Here is a 16,432-nt window from a genome sequence, read left to right on the forward strand (position 1 = left end):
TCTCCTAGGGGGAGGTGCTCGTGGAGGTTCCAGACAGCCGCACCAACTGTGGCTGCCCTCAGCATACATGCGGTACTTGCCGCCATGCAAAAACACACACACACACACACACACACACACACACACACACACACACATGCACACACCACCTGATGAAACGCTGCAGAGCAACACATTTCTTACTCTTACATGCTCCCTGGCCCTTAACCGAACCTTCCAATTGACCATAAAAAACATATATTTGTTAGCAGCACATCAGGATGATTACTGATCATTATGTTTATCTATGTTCATGTGTGTCTGTGTGTGTGTGTGTATAGAGAAGGCGGAGGTGTGTGTTTTCCAGGGGATGACGGTGATGGGCCCAGGCCAGTCTCTGGTTCAGTACTTTGAGGGGGAGCTGTGTTACACCGTCCACTGCCTGCATGACAGAGATCCAGCAACTGGCTTTTATGCTATGGACATCTCCTCTGTCAACTGCTCCCTGAAGTGTGGAACAGTATGTATGCAGCACACTTTGCAGAACTATTGATTGTGGAACGAAAGCATGTTTATGGATTTATCTTGTTCAAATGTCACCTTCACACCTACCCCCCCTCCCCCCACCCCCACCATCTTCCACACAATTCTATCAACATATGTATAGACGGTTTTCACAGAATTGCATTGCTAGGAAACAGTTTGAACCCTGGCTTATTTTTCTTGTCAGCTGCTGTATTAGCAAACACTGCAACAGGAAGTACTGTAAGCTAGGGGCATTTCACAATGTTTATGTTGTCAAGTTAAAACCGTCTATACTTCTTTCTCCTCTCTTCAGCACCAGGTGTACGTACCATCGTCTGACCCTCAGGTGTGCTGCGGCTCCTGTAAAAACCTCTCCTGTTCCTTCACCAATGATAATGGAACCATCGAGTTTTTCGCTGTAAGACTAAGCACATCTACAGTATATCCACACAGGGCCGCTGCTGGCCATTTGGGTGCCCTAAGCGTAATTGTTTTGTGGCAAAACTTTCAATAACTGTCAAACGAAAGACTGCAAAATCATTAATTATGAATGATACTAGTGTATCTCACATTACATTACATGTGGCAAAGAAACAATTGTTAGAATTACTGTACATGTCAGCAAACAAGCGATTGTTAAACTGTACATGCAAGCAGGGGCGGACTGGGATCATAATTCAGGCCGGGCATTAGATACCAAGCAGGCCAGGCCGATACGGGCCGACGTGCGCGCCGGCGTCCGAAGGGCGGCGCCGAAAAAGTTTGGGCTGTTTGAAGCCCAATTTGGGCCGTTTGAAGCCCAATTTGGGCCGTTTGAAGCCAGATTTGGGCTGTTTGAAGCCAGATTTGGGCCGTTTGAAGCCCGATTTGGGTCATTTGAAGCCAGATTTGGGCCAGTTGAAGCCAGATTTGGGCCGTTTGAAGCCCAATTTGGGCCGTTTGAAGCCCAATTTGGGCCGAGTCCAATTTTACAATGAGATGCACCCACTTTAACCCTGAATAAAGTAATAAAACCACTAGTAAACCAGTAGGCGGCGCCTGGCCTGCTGTTCAGTGAGTGGCCTGACTGAGGGCACCAAAAAAAAATAAAAAAAAGAATTGGTGCCCTCAGTCACATGATGCCCTACGCAGTCTGCGTACTCTGCGTATAGGGTGCGGCGGCCCTGCATCCACACATAAACAATGCTCCTTTCTCACATCAGCATCTATACTGATTTGTGTGTGTGTGTGTGTGTGTGTGTGTGTGTGTGTGTGTGTGTGTGTGTGTGCGTGTGCGTGTGCGTGTGCGTGTGCGTGTGCGTGTGTGTGTGTGTGTGTGTAGGCAGGGAGTTCCTGGGTGGATAACTGCACCCGATACGACTGTATGGAAACGACAGTGGGGGCGGTGGTCCTTGCTTCTGGAGTGATCTGTCCACCTTTCAATGATTCAGAATGTATTCAGGTCAGGACCTCTACCTGGACTGACCTCTACCTGGACTGTACATAGGTTCAACTCTTGAATCCATAGAGAGCCGCAGGATTGAGTCCAGAAGTATACTTCTGGGTTCGTGAGAGGAAAAGTCTATGGGATTTAACATGGGGGGTTTCGCTTAAATGCATAAAATAAGGTCTGTGGTTAATACAAGTTTATGGGAACGCACATTTCGGTTCAGCATGATAATCTTCACAAACGTGAATAACTTTGATGACTTTTGGAATGTAAATGTATGGGGGTTTTTTAACGCGATTTTTAGAAAACGCTTCAAAAGGCATGAAAAGTTATTCACGTTTGTGAAGAGTATCATGCTCTGATCATAGGCCGTGAAATTCAAAACATATCAGAAAATGAACTGTCAAATGTCACTAAAAACATCCTGCTGACTGCCACAAATCAAAATCACTCGTGGAATTAGGTAATTAGGGCAATTACCTAATACAAAAATCTGGCATACAAAAATCTGGCTCTGTCAGGTCACCCGCACGGGTGCTCTTTACACTTCCTGAACGTTTCAGCCCGATCGCACATAAAATGGCAAACAAAATTCTGCTCACACACACAAACACAGACACTTCTCATTCTTAAAGGAACACTCTGCCCATTTTCAACCAGCTTTGTATCATTAGAACATCAGTAGTATATCAGAAAACTGTAAACTGTTTTGAAGTCTGTTATTTAATTTGACAGTTATTGAGTGTTAAAGTGTGGACCAGTGACATCACTGGTCCACACTAACTCACATTAATAACTCATTAACTCAAATCAACTCTCAATAACTGTCAAACTAGATGAATGATGAATAGTTTGACAGTTATTGTGAGTTGATTTGAGTTAATGAGTTATTAATTTGAGTTTGTGTGGACCAGTGGTGTCACTGGTCCACACTTTAACACTCGATAACTCTCAAATTAAATGACAGACTTCAAAACCGTTTACAGTTTTCTGATATACTACTGATGTTCTAATGATACAAAGCTGGTTGAAAATGGGCGGAGTGTTCCTTTAAAATTCTGCTCACTCACACTCACGCATGCACGCATACACACGGACAATTCTCATTCTTATTATAGAATTAGTAGACAACTGCTTAACTGATTTCTTTTTTTAATCAAGCAGTTGAAAAAGTGATTGGCTAATCATTAAGGACCGATTTAATCAATTATGATTGAATTCAATTATGATCAGTGTCCGATCGATCGATGCACCACTAGTATGTATGGAAATGTTTATGTTCAAAGCCTATAGAGAGCCAAAGTCGCTTCAGCATGCATACCAAGGGATTTTCGTCCGCCATTTATTATCCCATAGACATTTCGTAAAATGCTTATACAAATAGTTTTACTTGGTCAAACCAAACGATTCAGCTATATTTAGAAACAGGAGAGAACGGAACATTTCACTCTGACTAAAACATTTAAAAAAAAATTTGATTTAAAGGGTTTTCGACTTTTTTCTTTGTTTGTTTGTTTGTTTGTTTTGGTCTGAGTGAAATGTTCTGTTCTCTCCTGTTTCTAAATATAGCCGAATCGTTTGGGTTTGACCTAGTAAAACTATTTTTATCAGCATTTTACTAAATGTCTATGGGAAAATAAATGGTGGATGAAAGTCTCTTGGTACGCATGCTGAAGCAGGAAGTAACATCGACTTTGGCTCTCTACTGTATTACGTTTCACATGATCCTTGTTGTCTCGTCCTGTGCTCGTATGACAGAACGGCGGTGTGGTTCAGAGCTATGTGGACGGCTGCTGCAAGACATGTGAGTCACCAACAGTCTTTGATGCTTCCTCATAACGCTTTCAGCTGCCAATCAGAGGGGTGCGCGCATTGTTGCCTGGCAGCGGATGGGCTTATTGGCTGAAGTGGTTGGGGGTGTGGCCTGTTGTAGAGGGTGGAGTAAAAGCCTGTTTTTGGCCTAATCACTACATTTTGCTTTTATGGTTTGTCCCCAGATTTGACATACTGGAGAGCCACCATAGCTCAGACACAAGTAATGAGATACAGTATGAATGAAATAAATAAAATATAAAAAATAAATAAATAGAAGGATAAAACGATTGTAGTCAATATTTAATAGTAGTTAAGTCAGTAGTAGTTAAGTCAATACATAACCTCCAAGACTTCTACTTTCATAGTGATGGTCTGTAGACAGTTTTCCACGTCTACTTTATAAAATGATATGTAGGAATAAGACATTTGCAAGTTGGGTGAATTATACCTTTTATATGCCTTAATAAACATGTAATGGTGACATTTTCTCTCTGTGGATTTGGCATTGCAGCCTCGCCCGCTTGCCTGCTTTAGCAGTGACCTTGCAGTTTGGCCAATGGGGGTGCTCGCTCCATGGTGAGCATTTGACCAATGAGGATGTGAGATGGTGCAGGGGTTAGAGTTTGCCCTGCTGAGCTGCTCTTTGTAGTACATCAAATGACTGCCTCCTTTGGCTGGCTGCCCGGAGGCGAATTTCCGAAATGCAAGGTGGTAGGGGAAGGACCCGCCCTACTCTGCCTCTGATTGGCTTACTCTGATATTTTACCCTAACCCTTAACCAATCATCACTCATCACGCCTAACCCCAACCAATCATCACTCCTCACGCCTAACCCCAACCTCCTCATGCCTAAACCCAACCCAATCAGAGGCAGAGTAAGATGGGTCCTACCCCTGCCACCCTGCATTTCGGAAATTTGCTGCCCGGAGTGACCCAAAGAAAAGTGAAATCCATGTGCATGCCAACTGCACTGATTCCATCCTCTGTGTGTTTGTGTGTGACTTTAAACTGTGTTTTCTAAACCAAACGTAACCTTGTGTGTGTTCTCCTGATATTCTTTGAACCGGACGGCTGCGGTCCCGACGATGCGCCCAGGTTCTGGAGTGGGCGTTTTACCGTTTACCGTTAATCCCATAACACCCACTGGTAGTACTAACTGTGACACAGGTACCACCTTGCACTTTTCCCACTCACAATCATCCTTTCACATCCTGACATTCATTGACTCATTCTCTTTCACTGTTCAGCTTTGTGTGTGTGTGTGTGTGTGTGTGTGTGTGTGTGTGTGTGTGTGTGTGTGTGTGTGTGTGTGTGTGTGTGTGTGTGTGTGTGCGTGCGTGCGTGCGTGCGTGCGTGCGTGCGTGCGTGCGTGCGTCTGTCTGTCTGTCTGTCTGTCTGTCTCTCTGTCTGCATTTTCTGCTTTTCTGTTGGTTAAGCCGTACAATAATCATATCATAACATTATGAACATTTAACTTTGCATAATTCTCTAGTGCACAATCTTTTTTTTTAATATCTGGCCAGATTTGATGTTAAATAAAAAAGAAAGGGTTGGTCAAATAAAAGTATTTAAACCAATTGTGAGGTAGAAAAAGCTCCAATGTAACACCATGGTCTATTAAGAAGAAACTGGACATCGTCTTACTGCTCGCACACATTCCAGTTCTACATGGCATCCCTTTCACTAGCTCTGATTGGTTAAGAAACAAGGTCAAGCTTAGGTCAGTAGCCAATAGGAGAGCTGTAACTCTGGTGTGAGAACTGCACCCCCCATCACCCAGCTGTCAATCAAAGCAAGTCCCTACTGCTAGGCAACAAAGAGCCCTGCTCAATAGGCCTTTCAGCGTGTGTGAGTGACAAGCCTCTGTGGCAAATTATCAAAGTAAGTGTGTGTGTGTGTGTGTGTGTGTGTGTGCGTGCGTGTGCGTGCGTGTGCGTGCGTGTGTGCGAGCGCATCCGTGCGTGTGCGTGTGTGCGTGCGTGTGTGCGTGTGTGTGCGTGCGTGTGCGTGCGTGTGTGTGTGTTTGTTGGGGGGGTGAGGGGAGGGGGTTTGGGAAAGTTTGGGTGTGCTGTTTTCTGGTGTGAAAGGTAAAAGGTGTGGGGCCCTATCTTCGTACACACGCTAATTAGCGGCTGCGCGGTGTTTAGCGCCGGCGCCATTTGGAGGCGTGTCCTGTCCATACTGATCTTGTATCGTCAGCAGCGCGGACCTGCCCATTTGCGCTCGCGCAACTGTGATATTTGCATGAAATTATGCAGAGGCTTAGTGAGCCTCCACACAACCAATCAGTGTCGAATTCTTTCATTCCCTCCAATTCATTTGCGCAAAAATGCCATATGAGAGCTGCCGGTTGTCCGTGCGCATTTGGACATCCAAAACGCAGCGGTCATTATAGATAGGCACCTACCAATCTCACCATGTTTGGGCCATTTTTGAGTTGTTAATTATTATAATATTTGTCCTTTGATGATGAGTGAAACATGCCAAGATTACAACCAAAAACACAACAAAATTAAAATACATCACAATAAGAAAAAACAGACGTCAATCTTTTTTGTTGGTGTTTAGAATGTCTGGATTGATTTTCAAAGTTTTCACTGTCAAAACTCCCGCGGCCGCTCACACATGACAGCTTTCTTTCTTCTTTCTTTATCTTTCTTTCTTTATTCATTCATTTGTTGGTTTATTCTAATTTTTATGCCTCCGCCGGCGATAGCCAGTCCGGAGGCATTATGGATTCGGGTTGTCCGTCCGTCCGATGTTCGTTAACGCGATATCTGAGGGACGCCTTGACGGAATTTCATCAAATGTGCCTCAAATGTCACCTTGGACTCATGGATGAACTGATTAGATTTTGGTGGTCAACGGTCAAAGTCATGTGTTCGATCACTGTGTATCCCCAGGGGTGGACTCGACACAAATATGTCAGTTTAAAAGAAATCGTACCGTCAAAACGCCTGGTTCGATCACTGTGTATCCCCAGGGGTGGACTCGACACAAATATGTCAGTTTAAAAGAAATCGTACCGTCAAAACGCCTGGTTCGATCACTGTGTATCCCCAGGGGTGGACTCGACACAAATATGTCAGTTTAAAAAAAATCGTACCGTCAAAACGCCTGGTTCGATCACTGTGTATCCCCAGGGGTGGACTCGACACAAATATGTCAGTTTAAAAGAAATCGTACCGTCAAAACGCCTGGTTCGATCACTGTGTATCCCCAGGGGTGGACTCGACACAAATATGTCAGTTTAAAAGAAATCGTACCGTCAAAACGCCTGGTTCGATCACTGTGTATCCCCAGGGGTGGACTCGACACAAATATGTCAGTTTAAAAGAAATCGTACCGTCAAAACGCCTGGTTCGATCACTGTGTATCCCCAGGGGTGGACAGGACACAAGGTCACTGTGACCTCACGAATGCCATTTCCAAGTTCGTTAACGCGATATCTCAGGAACGCCTTGACGGAATTTCTTCCAATTTGGCTCAGACATCGACTTGCACGCAAGGATGAACTGATTACATTTTGGTCATCAAAGATCAAAGGTCAAGGTCACTGTGACCTCTCGAACGCCATTTGCAAGCTAGTTAATGCGATATCTCAGGACCACCTTGATTGAATCCCTTCGAATTTGCCTCAAACGTCTACTTGGACTCAAGGATGAACTGATTACATTTTGGTGGTTAAAGGTCAAAGTTCAAGGTCACTGTGACCTCGTGAACCTCCTTTCCAAGCTCTTTAACGCGATATCTCAGGAACGCCTTGACGGAATTTCTTCCAATTTGGCTCAAACGTCAACTTGGACTCAAGGATGAACTAATTACATTTTGGTGGTGAAAGGACAATAGTTAAGGTCACTGTGACCTCACAAATGCCATTTTCAAGCTCGTTAACGTGATATCTCATGAACGCCTTGATGTAATTTCTTCAGATTTGCCTCAAACGTCCACTTGGACTCAAGGATGAACTGATTACATTTTTTAACACCTTGACGGAATTTCTTCACATTTGGCTCAAACGTCAAAGTCTGGACAGACATGGATGTCGACTGCTCACTTGTTGGCGAAGGCATATATCCGCGGTGCGGTCGTTCTAGTTATTTCTAATGTAGGCTACATGATTAGACAGTACGGGTGCACAATGATGTAGCCTATCCAAGAGTGGATTTGGTGCGTCCTGGAGTCGACGATATTGCAGCGCTCAGCACAATATGCCCGCAATGGATTGCACACATACAGATGATATCATAAGGCAAGCATTTAGCGCAGGAACGACTGGTTTAGCATAAGGCACGCCCACAGCCTCGCTAGCGCGCAAACCCCGCCGCAAAACTGGCTGCTATCGTGGCAGACACACAAATTGGCAGCTGCGCTCGCTTGGCAGACGATGGGACAAGACGCGCGTAAGGGCACGCAAATGTGCGAAGATAGGGCCCATGGTGTGTTAATGATGAGAACTAATAATGTGTTAAATGACTGTGTCCCTCAGTGCTATTTTGTGTGTACTGGATGTGCAGAGTTGTATCTGAGTGTTAGGCCTTGGCCACACTGATCCGTGGTGTCTGTCCGTGTGCGTTCATTTCTCTGTTCACTTCCATTCATTTTCAATGACAGCTGTCCGACTGTCCGTGGAGTACTCAGAAGCGTACGTATCCAGAAAATTTGCTTACGTTTTGATGGACAGAAAGTTGAAGAGGGATGAACTTTTTCTGGATGGACGCATCGGATGGTCGGATGGTCGGATAGTCACTGTCCGTTTAGCCAATCAGAGTCGAGGTCTCGAGAGGAGGCGTTCCGAGATTTGTTTCAACTTTTCAAAGATGGCGGCCAGTGGCGTGCCTGACCAAGTTGGTGCCCTAGGCAAGATTTTTGCTGGTGCCCCCCCCCCCCCCCAAAGAAAATATAATAAAAATGATATCGCAGCTAATTCCACCACTGCAGTGCAGGCTCAGAATGGCCCTTCCCCAGTGGCGCTGGAAGTACTTTTAGGTAAGGGGTGCAGTAAGGAAGGGAGTCTCTCGGTGCTGCCCGCAAGGGCAGCGGTGAAGAAAATTTGACGTTTTTTGGACTTTCATCCATATTTAGAAGAATATTTAATTTTAAATTAACATTAGGATTATACTGTTGTGATGTCATTATTCAGTATCTTCTCATTTTCTCACTCACTTTCATGTAAGCACCTGCTCTCCCTTTAGTCGTTTTACACTACAACAGACAGCAACACAGGCATAAACACTGAACTTATTATTATTATTATGGAAAATCAGATTATGATGAAAATCAAACACTTTTGAAGAGAGAGCGTATGAAATAAGATTAGAGCTGGGAATCACAAACTGTTTTTTAATGCATTTTGTTGGTGGTATAAACACAAGACAGCCAAATCCAACAATTTCGAAAATCCCATTTCTTGCCACCAGGGGGTGCTGCAGCACCCTCAGCACCCACCTTCCAGCTCCCTTGCCCTTCCCCCACTCTGGGAAAAAGCTCCGAGCAGGTAGAAGGGGGCGCGGCCGCGCAGGGGGTGGGGTGGTATGGATTAGGGACCATGGTGAAAGTGCTGCAGCCCAGGCAGCCAGAAAGCCAGAATTAGAAAAATTATTTAACTATTATTTAAAGACTTAAGACGTTGTTGTGCTTATTTTTTGTCTACTATTGTAAAATAATAGTAGGCCTATTATCATGAAAAAGTATTTGTAAATTTTTTTTATTTTTTATTTTATTTTTTTACCCTCTCTGGCGCCCCTAACGGCTCAAGCGCCCCTAGCATTTACCTAGTTCGCCTAATGGACGGCACGGCACGCCACTGATGGCGGCCGAGGCAGTGAAGGAGGCTATAATTGATGCTGTGTACACCATCCCGCTGTTGTACAACGTGATAGTCAGTGTCACCGTCTGATTTCACCATCTAATCTGGTCATTCGGTGGCATTTTATTGCCACATAAGTAACGTAGCGCACAGAGCTAACAGCTAGCTGATGCCAGCTTTCTTCTTCTCTCGGTTTATAGGCGGGTCGCTGACACCTTCAAGGTGCTTACCGCCACCTGCTGTACAAGTAGGTTACTTGTACATGCAACGGACATAAATCTATCCGTCTATCTGTTCTGTCCATTTTCTGACGGATCAGTGTGGCCAAGGCCTTACTCTGTGTGTACTGTATGTGCAGAGTTGTATCTGAGTGTTACTCTGTGTGTACGTCTTATTCTGTGTGAACATGTATATAGGTAAAGAGGATGGTAAGACATGCAAGCGCGTGGCCATCCGCACAACCATTCGAAAGGATGACTGCAGGAGCAATGCACCGGTGAGAGAGAGAAAATGCGGAGATGGGCTTTAGGATGCGAAAGGACCAGAACTTATTTAAAGAAAAAGATCAAGATAAACTCAGCCTGTAAAAAATGTCTCCAATTATGAATTATCATCCGGCATTATGAATTCTCCTGACCCCTCTTCGTCCTCTCTTCCTCCTCTTGCAGGTAACAGTGTATTCCTGTGACGGGAAATGTCCGTCTGCCACCATATTCAATTTCAACATCAACAGTCACGCCAGGTTCTGTAAGTGCTGCCGCGAGAGTGGACTACAAACCCGTACGGTCACACTCTACTGCTCACGCAACTCCACACTAGTGGACTACAACTTCCAAGAACCTCTGGACTGCTCATGCCAATGGAACTAGAAGGAGGGTCCAAACAGATATGAGAGCGTGGGAGAGAAAGAGAGATTTGGGATGTATGAATGAGAGAGAGATGGGGCGGGGGGTTGTCAGGAATTGTACAGTACTTATGGATAAGCATGAAAAACAGCCATGTCCCATGTTGTGTGTGCCACTAGAGTACATTCTACAGCACTGACCATGAGTCACAGCACTGACCATGAGTCGTAGTTACAGGACTGACCATGAGTCGTAGTTGTATCTACAGCACTGACTATGAGCGGTAGTTGTATCTACAGCACTGACTATGAGCGGTAGTTGTATCTACAGCACTGACCATGAGCGGTAGTTGAATCTACAGCACTGACCATGAGTCAGAGTTGTATCTACAGCACTGACTATGAGCGGTAGTTGTATCTACAGCACTGACCATGAGCGGTAGTTGTATCTACAGCACTGACCATGAGCGGTAGTTGTATCTACAGCACTGACCATGAGCGGTAGTTGTATCTACAGCACAGACCATGAGCGGTAGTTGTATCTACAGCACTGACCATGAGTCATAGTTACAGCACTGACCATGACTCAGAGTTGTATCTACAGCACTGACCATGAGCGGTAGTTGTATCTACAGCACTGACCATGAGTCATAGTTACAGCACTGACCATGAGTCATAGTTACAGCACTGACCATGACTCAGAGTTGTATCTACAGCACTGACCATGAGCGGTAGTTGTATCTACAGCACTGACCATGAGTCATAGTTACAGCATTGACCATGAGTCATAGTTACAGCACTGACCATGACTCAGAGTTGTATCTACAGCACTGACCATGAGCGGTAGTTGTATCTACAGCACTGACCATGAGTCATAGTCACAGCACTGACCATGGGTCATAGTTACAGCACTGACCATGACTCAGAGTTGTATCTACAGCACTGACCATGAGCGGTAGTTGTATCTACAGCACTGACCATGAGTGGTAGTTGTATCTACAGCACTGACCATGAGCGGTAGTTGTATCTACAGCACTGACCATGAGTCATAGTTACAGCACTGACCATGAGTCATAGTTACAGCACTGACCATGACTCAGAGTTGTATCTACAGCACTGACCATGAGCGGTAGTTGTATCTACAGCACTGACCATGAGTGGTAGTTGTATCTACAGCACTGACCATGAGCGGTAGTTGTATCTACAGCACTGACCATGAGTCATAGTTGTATCTACAGCACTGACCATGAGTCATAGTTGTATCTAATGCACTGACCATGAGTCAGAGTGGTATCTACAGCACTGACCATGAGTCAGAGTTGTATCTACAGCTCTACAGCACTGACCATGACTCAGAGTTGTATCTACAGCACTGACCACGAGTCAGAGTTGTATCTACAGCACTGACCACGAGTCAGAGTTGTATCTACAGCTCTACAGCACTGACCATGACTCAGAGTTGTATCTGCAGCACTGACCACGAGTCAGAGTTGTATCTACAGCACTGACCACGAGTCAGAGTTGTATCTACAGCACTGACCACGAGTCAGAGTTGTATCTACAGCACTGACCATGAGTCAGAGTTGTATCTACAGCACTGACCATGAGTCAGAGTTGTATCTACAGCACTGACCATGACTCAGAGTTGTATCTACAGCACTGACCATGAGTCAGAGTTGTATCTGCAGCACTGACCATGAGTCAGAGTTGTATCTACAGCACTGACCATGACTCAGAGCTGTATCTACAGCACTGACCATGAGTCAGAGTGGTATCTACAGCACTGACCATGAGTCAGAGTTGTATCTGCAGCACTGACCATGAGTCAGAGTTGTATCTACAGCACTGACCATGAGTCAGAGTTGTATCTACAGCACTGACCATGAGTCAGAGTTGTATCTACAGCACTGACCATGAGTCAGAGTTGTATCTACAGCACTGACCATGAGTCAGAGTTGTATCTACAGCACTGACCATGAGTCAGAGTTGTATCTGCAGCACTGACCATGAGTCAGAGTTGTATCTACAGCACTGACCATGAGTCAGAGTTGTATCTACAGCACTGACCATGACTCAGAGTTGTATCTACAGCACTGACCATGAGTCAGAGTTGTATCTACAGCACTGACCATGAGTCAGAGTTGTATCTACAGCACTGACCATGAGTCAGAGTTGTATCTACAGCACTGACCATGAGTCAGAGTTGTATCTACAGCACTGACCATGAGTCAGAGTTGTATCTACAGCACTGACCATGACTCAGAGTTGTATCTGCAGCACTGACCATGAGTCAGAGTGGTATCTACAGCACTGACCATGAGTCAGAGTTGTAACTGAACATAAACGGAACAAACAAACATAACGGAGACAAAAGCGGGAGATTGTTTTCAACTAGTTACTTCTGCACTTTAGTCTTTATTGTCTTTCAGACCTGCTGTGCCAACCCAGTCAGCTTGCTTTAGTGCTTTTGACTGATGCTAGGATGCCATTAGCATACTGTCCTACTGTATATGAAAAATTTATATAATTTTGTTACAACAGTTGAGGCCATTGTTGCATTTTTATACCCGCAGTTGCCTTCAAACAGTGTGTATGCATTATGGGTTTGTCCTAGCAGAACAAATATATAGCTTTTGTACAAATAAAGGTTTTTATGTATTGCTATGTTCACTTAGGGGAGGTTAATCAGTTGCCGATTTGTGATCATTGCCCATTTTTCAGTATCTGTATTTTGAAATAGAATAGGCCAATAAAAGGTTGAACCGTGTCTTTCTTTGCCTGAAGGTTGTAAGACATGTTCTATCTACAGTGTAGATATGCTGCAGAGCTTCAGTTCACACTATGGAAGGACAGCGTCTGGCCCTTTGACCTGCAATGTCTCCTACACACACCCTCCATTTGATTGAATTTTTCTCCAACACACACACACACACACACACACCTGATTCAGCATCTGTAGTGCTGAGTGGACTGGTCCTGTTGGAGGGTCATCAGGTGGAATAGTCACCAGTCCACTTGATGACCCTCCAGATTATTATTGTATCATATCCCACCCACTCTACCACCACCCTGTCCCAACTCCAATGTGGATAAAGCAGTTAGGGCCGATATTAATTCAAAACAATATTGTGTTCATTTCAAACTTTTACCTCGATTACGATTAATGAACAAGTATTTATTTTAGATGCTTTTTTAACACTGTACTGTACTATACGGGGGATCAGCCAATCAGCATTTCGGTAAGCAAACGGGTGGAAACGGGTAACTTTATAATGGGACCCTATGGAGCCAGCCGGCTGTGTGCTGTTTACTAAATTCACTTCATTTTAAAAACTGCGACAGTTCACACAACTTTAACACGACGTGCATATATTATACATCAGACTCTTGAGCTACTTTTGCTCTCAGTCAGAATGTCAAAATATAAGCGATTTGATGTATAGTTCATGAACACAGACATTGGGGAAAGTATTAACCGAATTAACATGAATGAATTGAATTCATTCATTCATTCAATTACTTGACATGAGCAAGATTAAGTTGGCTAGACGTTCAGTCGGTTTCGACACATTTTCAGGTGTGTAACAGAGCTCAAGCATGAAGCAAACTGGTGTCTGAGTGGGCTAAAGCGCATCCTGTAGGCCTAGCCTAGCATTAGCATCCTGTAGGCCTGCCTGTATGTCCTGCAGGCCTATGTCTAGCATTAGCATCCTGTAGGCCTGCCTGTATGTCCTGCAGGCCTATGTCTAGCATTAGCATCCTGTAGGCCTGCCTGTATGTCCTGTAGGCCTATGTCTAGCATTAGCATCCTGTAGGCCTGCCTGTATGTCCTGTAGGCCTATGTCTAGCATTAGCGTCCTGTAGGCCTGCCTGTATGTCCTGTAGGCCTATGCCTAGCATTAGCATCCAGTAGGCCTGCCTGTACTGTATATCCTGTAGGCCTATGTCTAGCATTATGGGTTTGAAACAAATTGACCATTGTCACCCACATCATCCTGCCTCTCTTCCCCCTCTCTCTCTCTACTCTGTCTTTTGTATCCCTCTAATGTACTAACACAAATTCCAAACAAATCTTTATAAAAAACATTACAACTATCAGAACTCGACTGAACATAGCAACAGAGCCATTATGAGAATACTGTTGTGCAGTGTGCTCGTGTGTCTGTGTGTGTGTGTGTGTGTGTGTGTGTGTGTGCTTGAGAGAACAAACTGATGAATAAGGCCTCACACCACAGTGGCATTTCACTGACATTCACTGCAGAGCCATTCATCCTGCGCTTCAAAAGCCCAGGCTAAAGTTACCTCAGAGGACTTAAACAGGGACGAATGCGCACCTGCACACACACACACACACACACACACACACACACACACACACACACACACACACACACACACACACACACACACACACACACACACACACACACACACACACACACACACACACACACACACACACACAGGGGGCACGGTGAGGGGCACGGTGGCTCAGTGGTAGAGCTGTCGCCTCACAGTCAGAAGGTCCTGAGTTCGATTCTCGCCTGGGACACTGTGGGCGCTGTGGTTGTGTCCCCCCCCCATATCTTCAGTGCCTACTGCCCAGGTGGGGTATCTCGTCGTAAGGGCCTTTCTGTCTGTGTGGAGTTTGTATGTTCTCCCCGTGCTCCCCCAGGGGGTTCCTCCGTATATAACCCCCCCCCCCCACTAAAAACATGCAGAAGATCAGATCGTCATCGTTATCTGACCAGTGACGACAACATCCGAAGTTGGTCCCCGGGCGCTGTACGAGAAAGCGACCACTGCTCCTGGCCTGCCCCCTGGAGGAAAGGACAAGCCTGGATGGGTCAAATGCAGAGGACATATTTCACCGGCCACCATCAGCATGAGTGTGTGTAGTGGCCGCATGCATGTGTTGTAGTGTGTTGTGTGACAATAAAGACGGGCTGCCGTCTGAAAATCGTTTTAAACACACACACACACACACACACACACACACACACACACACACAAGCATCTGTTGTACTAATTCCTTTCCTCAGAGTTTGTGCAACTGTGCATTTATGTATGTATGTGTGTGCAATATACAGATAGTCTTCTAAATGAATCAACCAGCAGAGGGCAGAACTTGTTGAGAACACCCAAAACCCTTACAACAACATAAGTACAGTATCAATCCATACTTGGATCTTTTGTGTGTGCGAGTCTCACCATTGTCATTGGTGTTGATGATGTGGCTGATGTTGGTGGAAGAGGTTTCAATGAGGGAGCCAGCCTGGCAAACAGCAAAATCACAGAGAACAGCATCAAACCCAGCAGTTATGCTACAGTACAACATATCATTTATACCTAGCAGTGACCTCTCAGCATTTTCAGCATTCCCCTGAAACTCGAGGGGCGGGGGGTTGATACAGGATAATATCACAATATTTTATGTGGCAATATATCGTATCGCACAAATGCCAAGTATTGCGTTATTTTGTTATATAAATTGTCAGGTGCATGCAACATTTATGACAGGGTTGGTCAGTCTGTCTACTTGACAATTTTGCTGCAGTAAAAATGACTGAAATTAGATGAACACGTGGAAACGTTATCTTCGATAACCATAATGGTGACATAATTTGCAGTGGGGAAAAAAGGTAATTGATTGATTGATTGATTGATTGATTGATTTTATTTGGGATAAAGAATGACAACATCCAAGGGATGACATGAAAAGTGCAAACACTTATTTCCATCATGGTCCCTGTATGGTCCGATATAATAAATTGCAATATATCGGAATACTCAATATATTACAATACTAGCATATTGCAATATCACAATACTATCGTATTGTGACTTGGATCGTATCCTGGGGCATCTGGTGATTCCCATCCCTATTAAACTCTAGTAAATCTAAAACCAAAATGATTATGGTCAAACCTACCCCTAAAGACGCAGGCCTTCTGATGTTCAATCCCATGCTGTGATAAATCATCTTACCCTTGCCTGCGCTGCAAACTTAACTGCTTAAACCAGGGGTGGC

At 44.7% G+C, this 16,432-nt stretch overlaps 1 protein-coding gene across 1 annotated transcript in view; it reads left to right on the forward strand.

The window, feature by feature from the left end:
* The window catches only part of otogl (otogelin-like), a gene marked incomplete at both ends in the record, with an annotated part of 59,268 nt that extends 48,842 nt beyond the window's left edge, over positions 1–10,426 (forward strand). The window contains 8 exons of the mRNA XM_083654808.1: positions 9–72; positions 321–499; positions 818–922; positions 1,826–1,945; positions 3,692–3,737; positions 4,844–4,915; positions 9,974–10,053; positions 10,226–10,426. Of these exons, the coding sequence (XP_083510934.1) occupies positions 9–72; positions 321–499; positions 818–922; positions 1,826–1,945; positions 3,692–3,737; positions 4,844–4,915; positions 9,974–10,053; positions 10,226–10,426 (867 nt within the window). The remainder of the gene's footprint in view (positions 1–8; positions 73–320; positions 500–817; positions 923–1,825; positions 1,946–3,691; positions 3,738–4,843; positions 4,916–9,973; positions 10,054–10,225) is intronic.
* Between the last annotated feature and the right edge of the window lie 6,006 nt (positions 10,427–16,432).

The sequence above is a fragment of the Poromitra crassiceps genome (genome assembly GCF_964638095.1).
Source record: "Poromitra crassiceps genome assembly, chromosome: 18".
NCBI lineage: Eukaryota > Metazoa > Chordata > Actinopteri > Beryciformes > Melamphaidae > Poromitra > Poromitra crassiceps.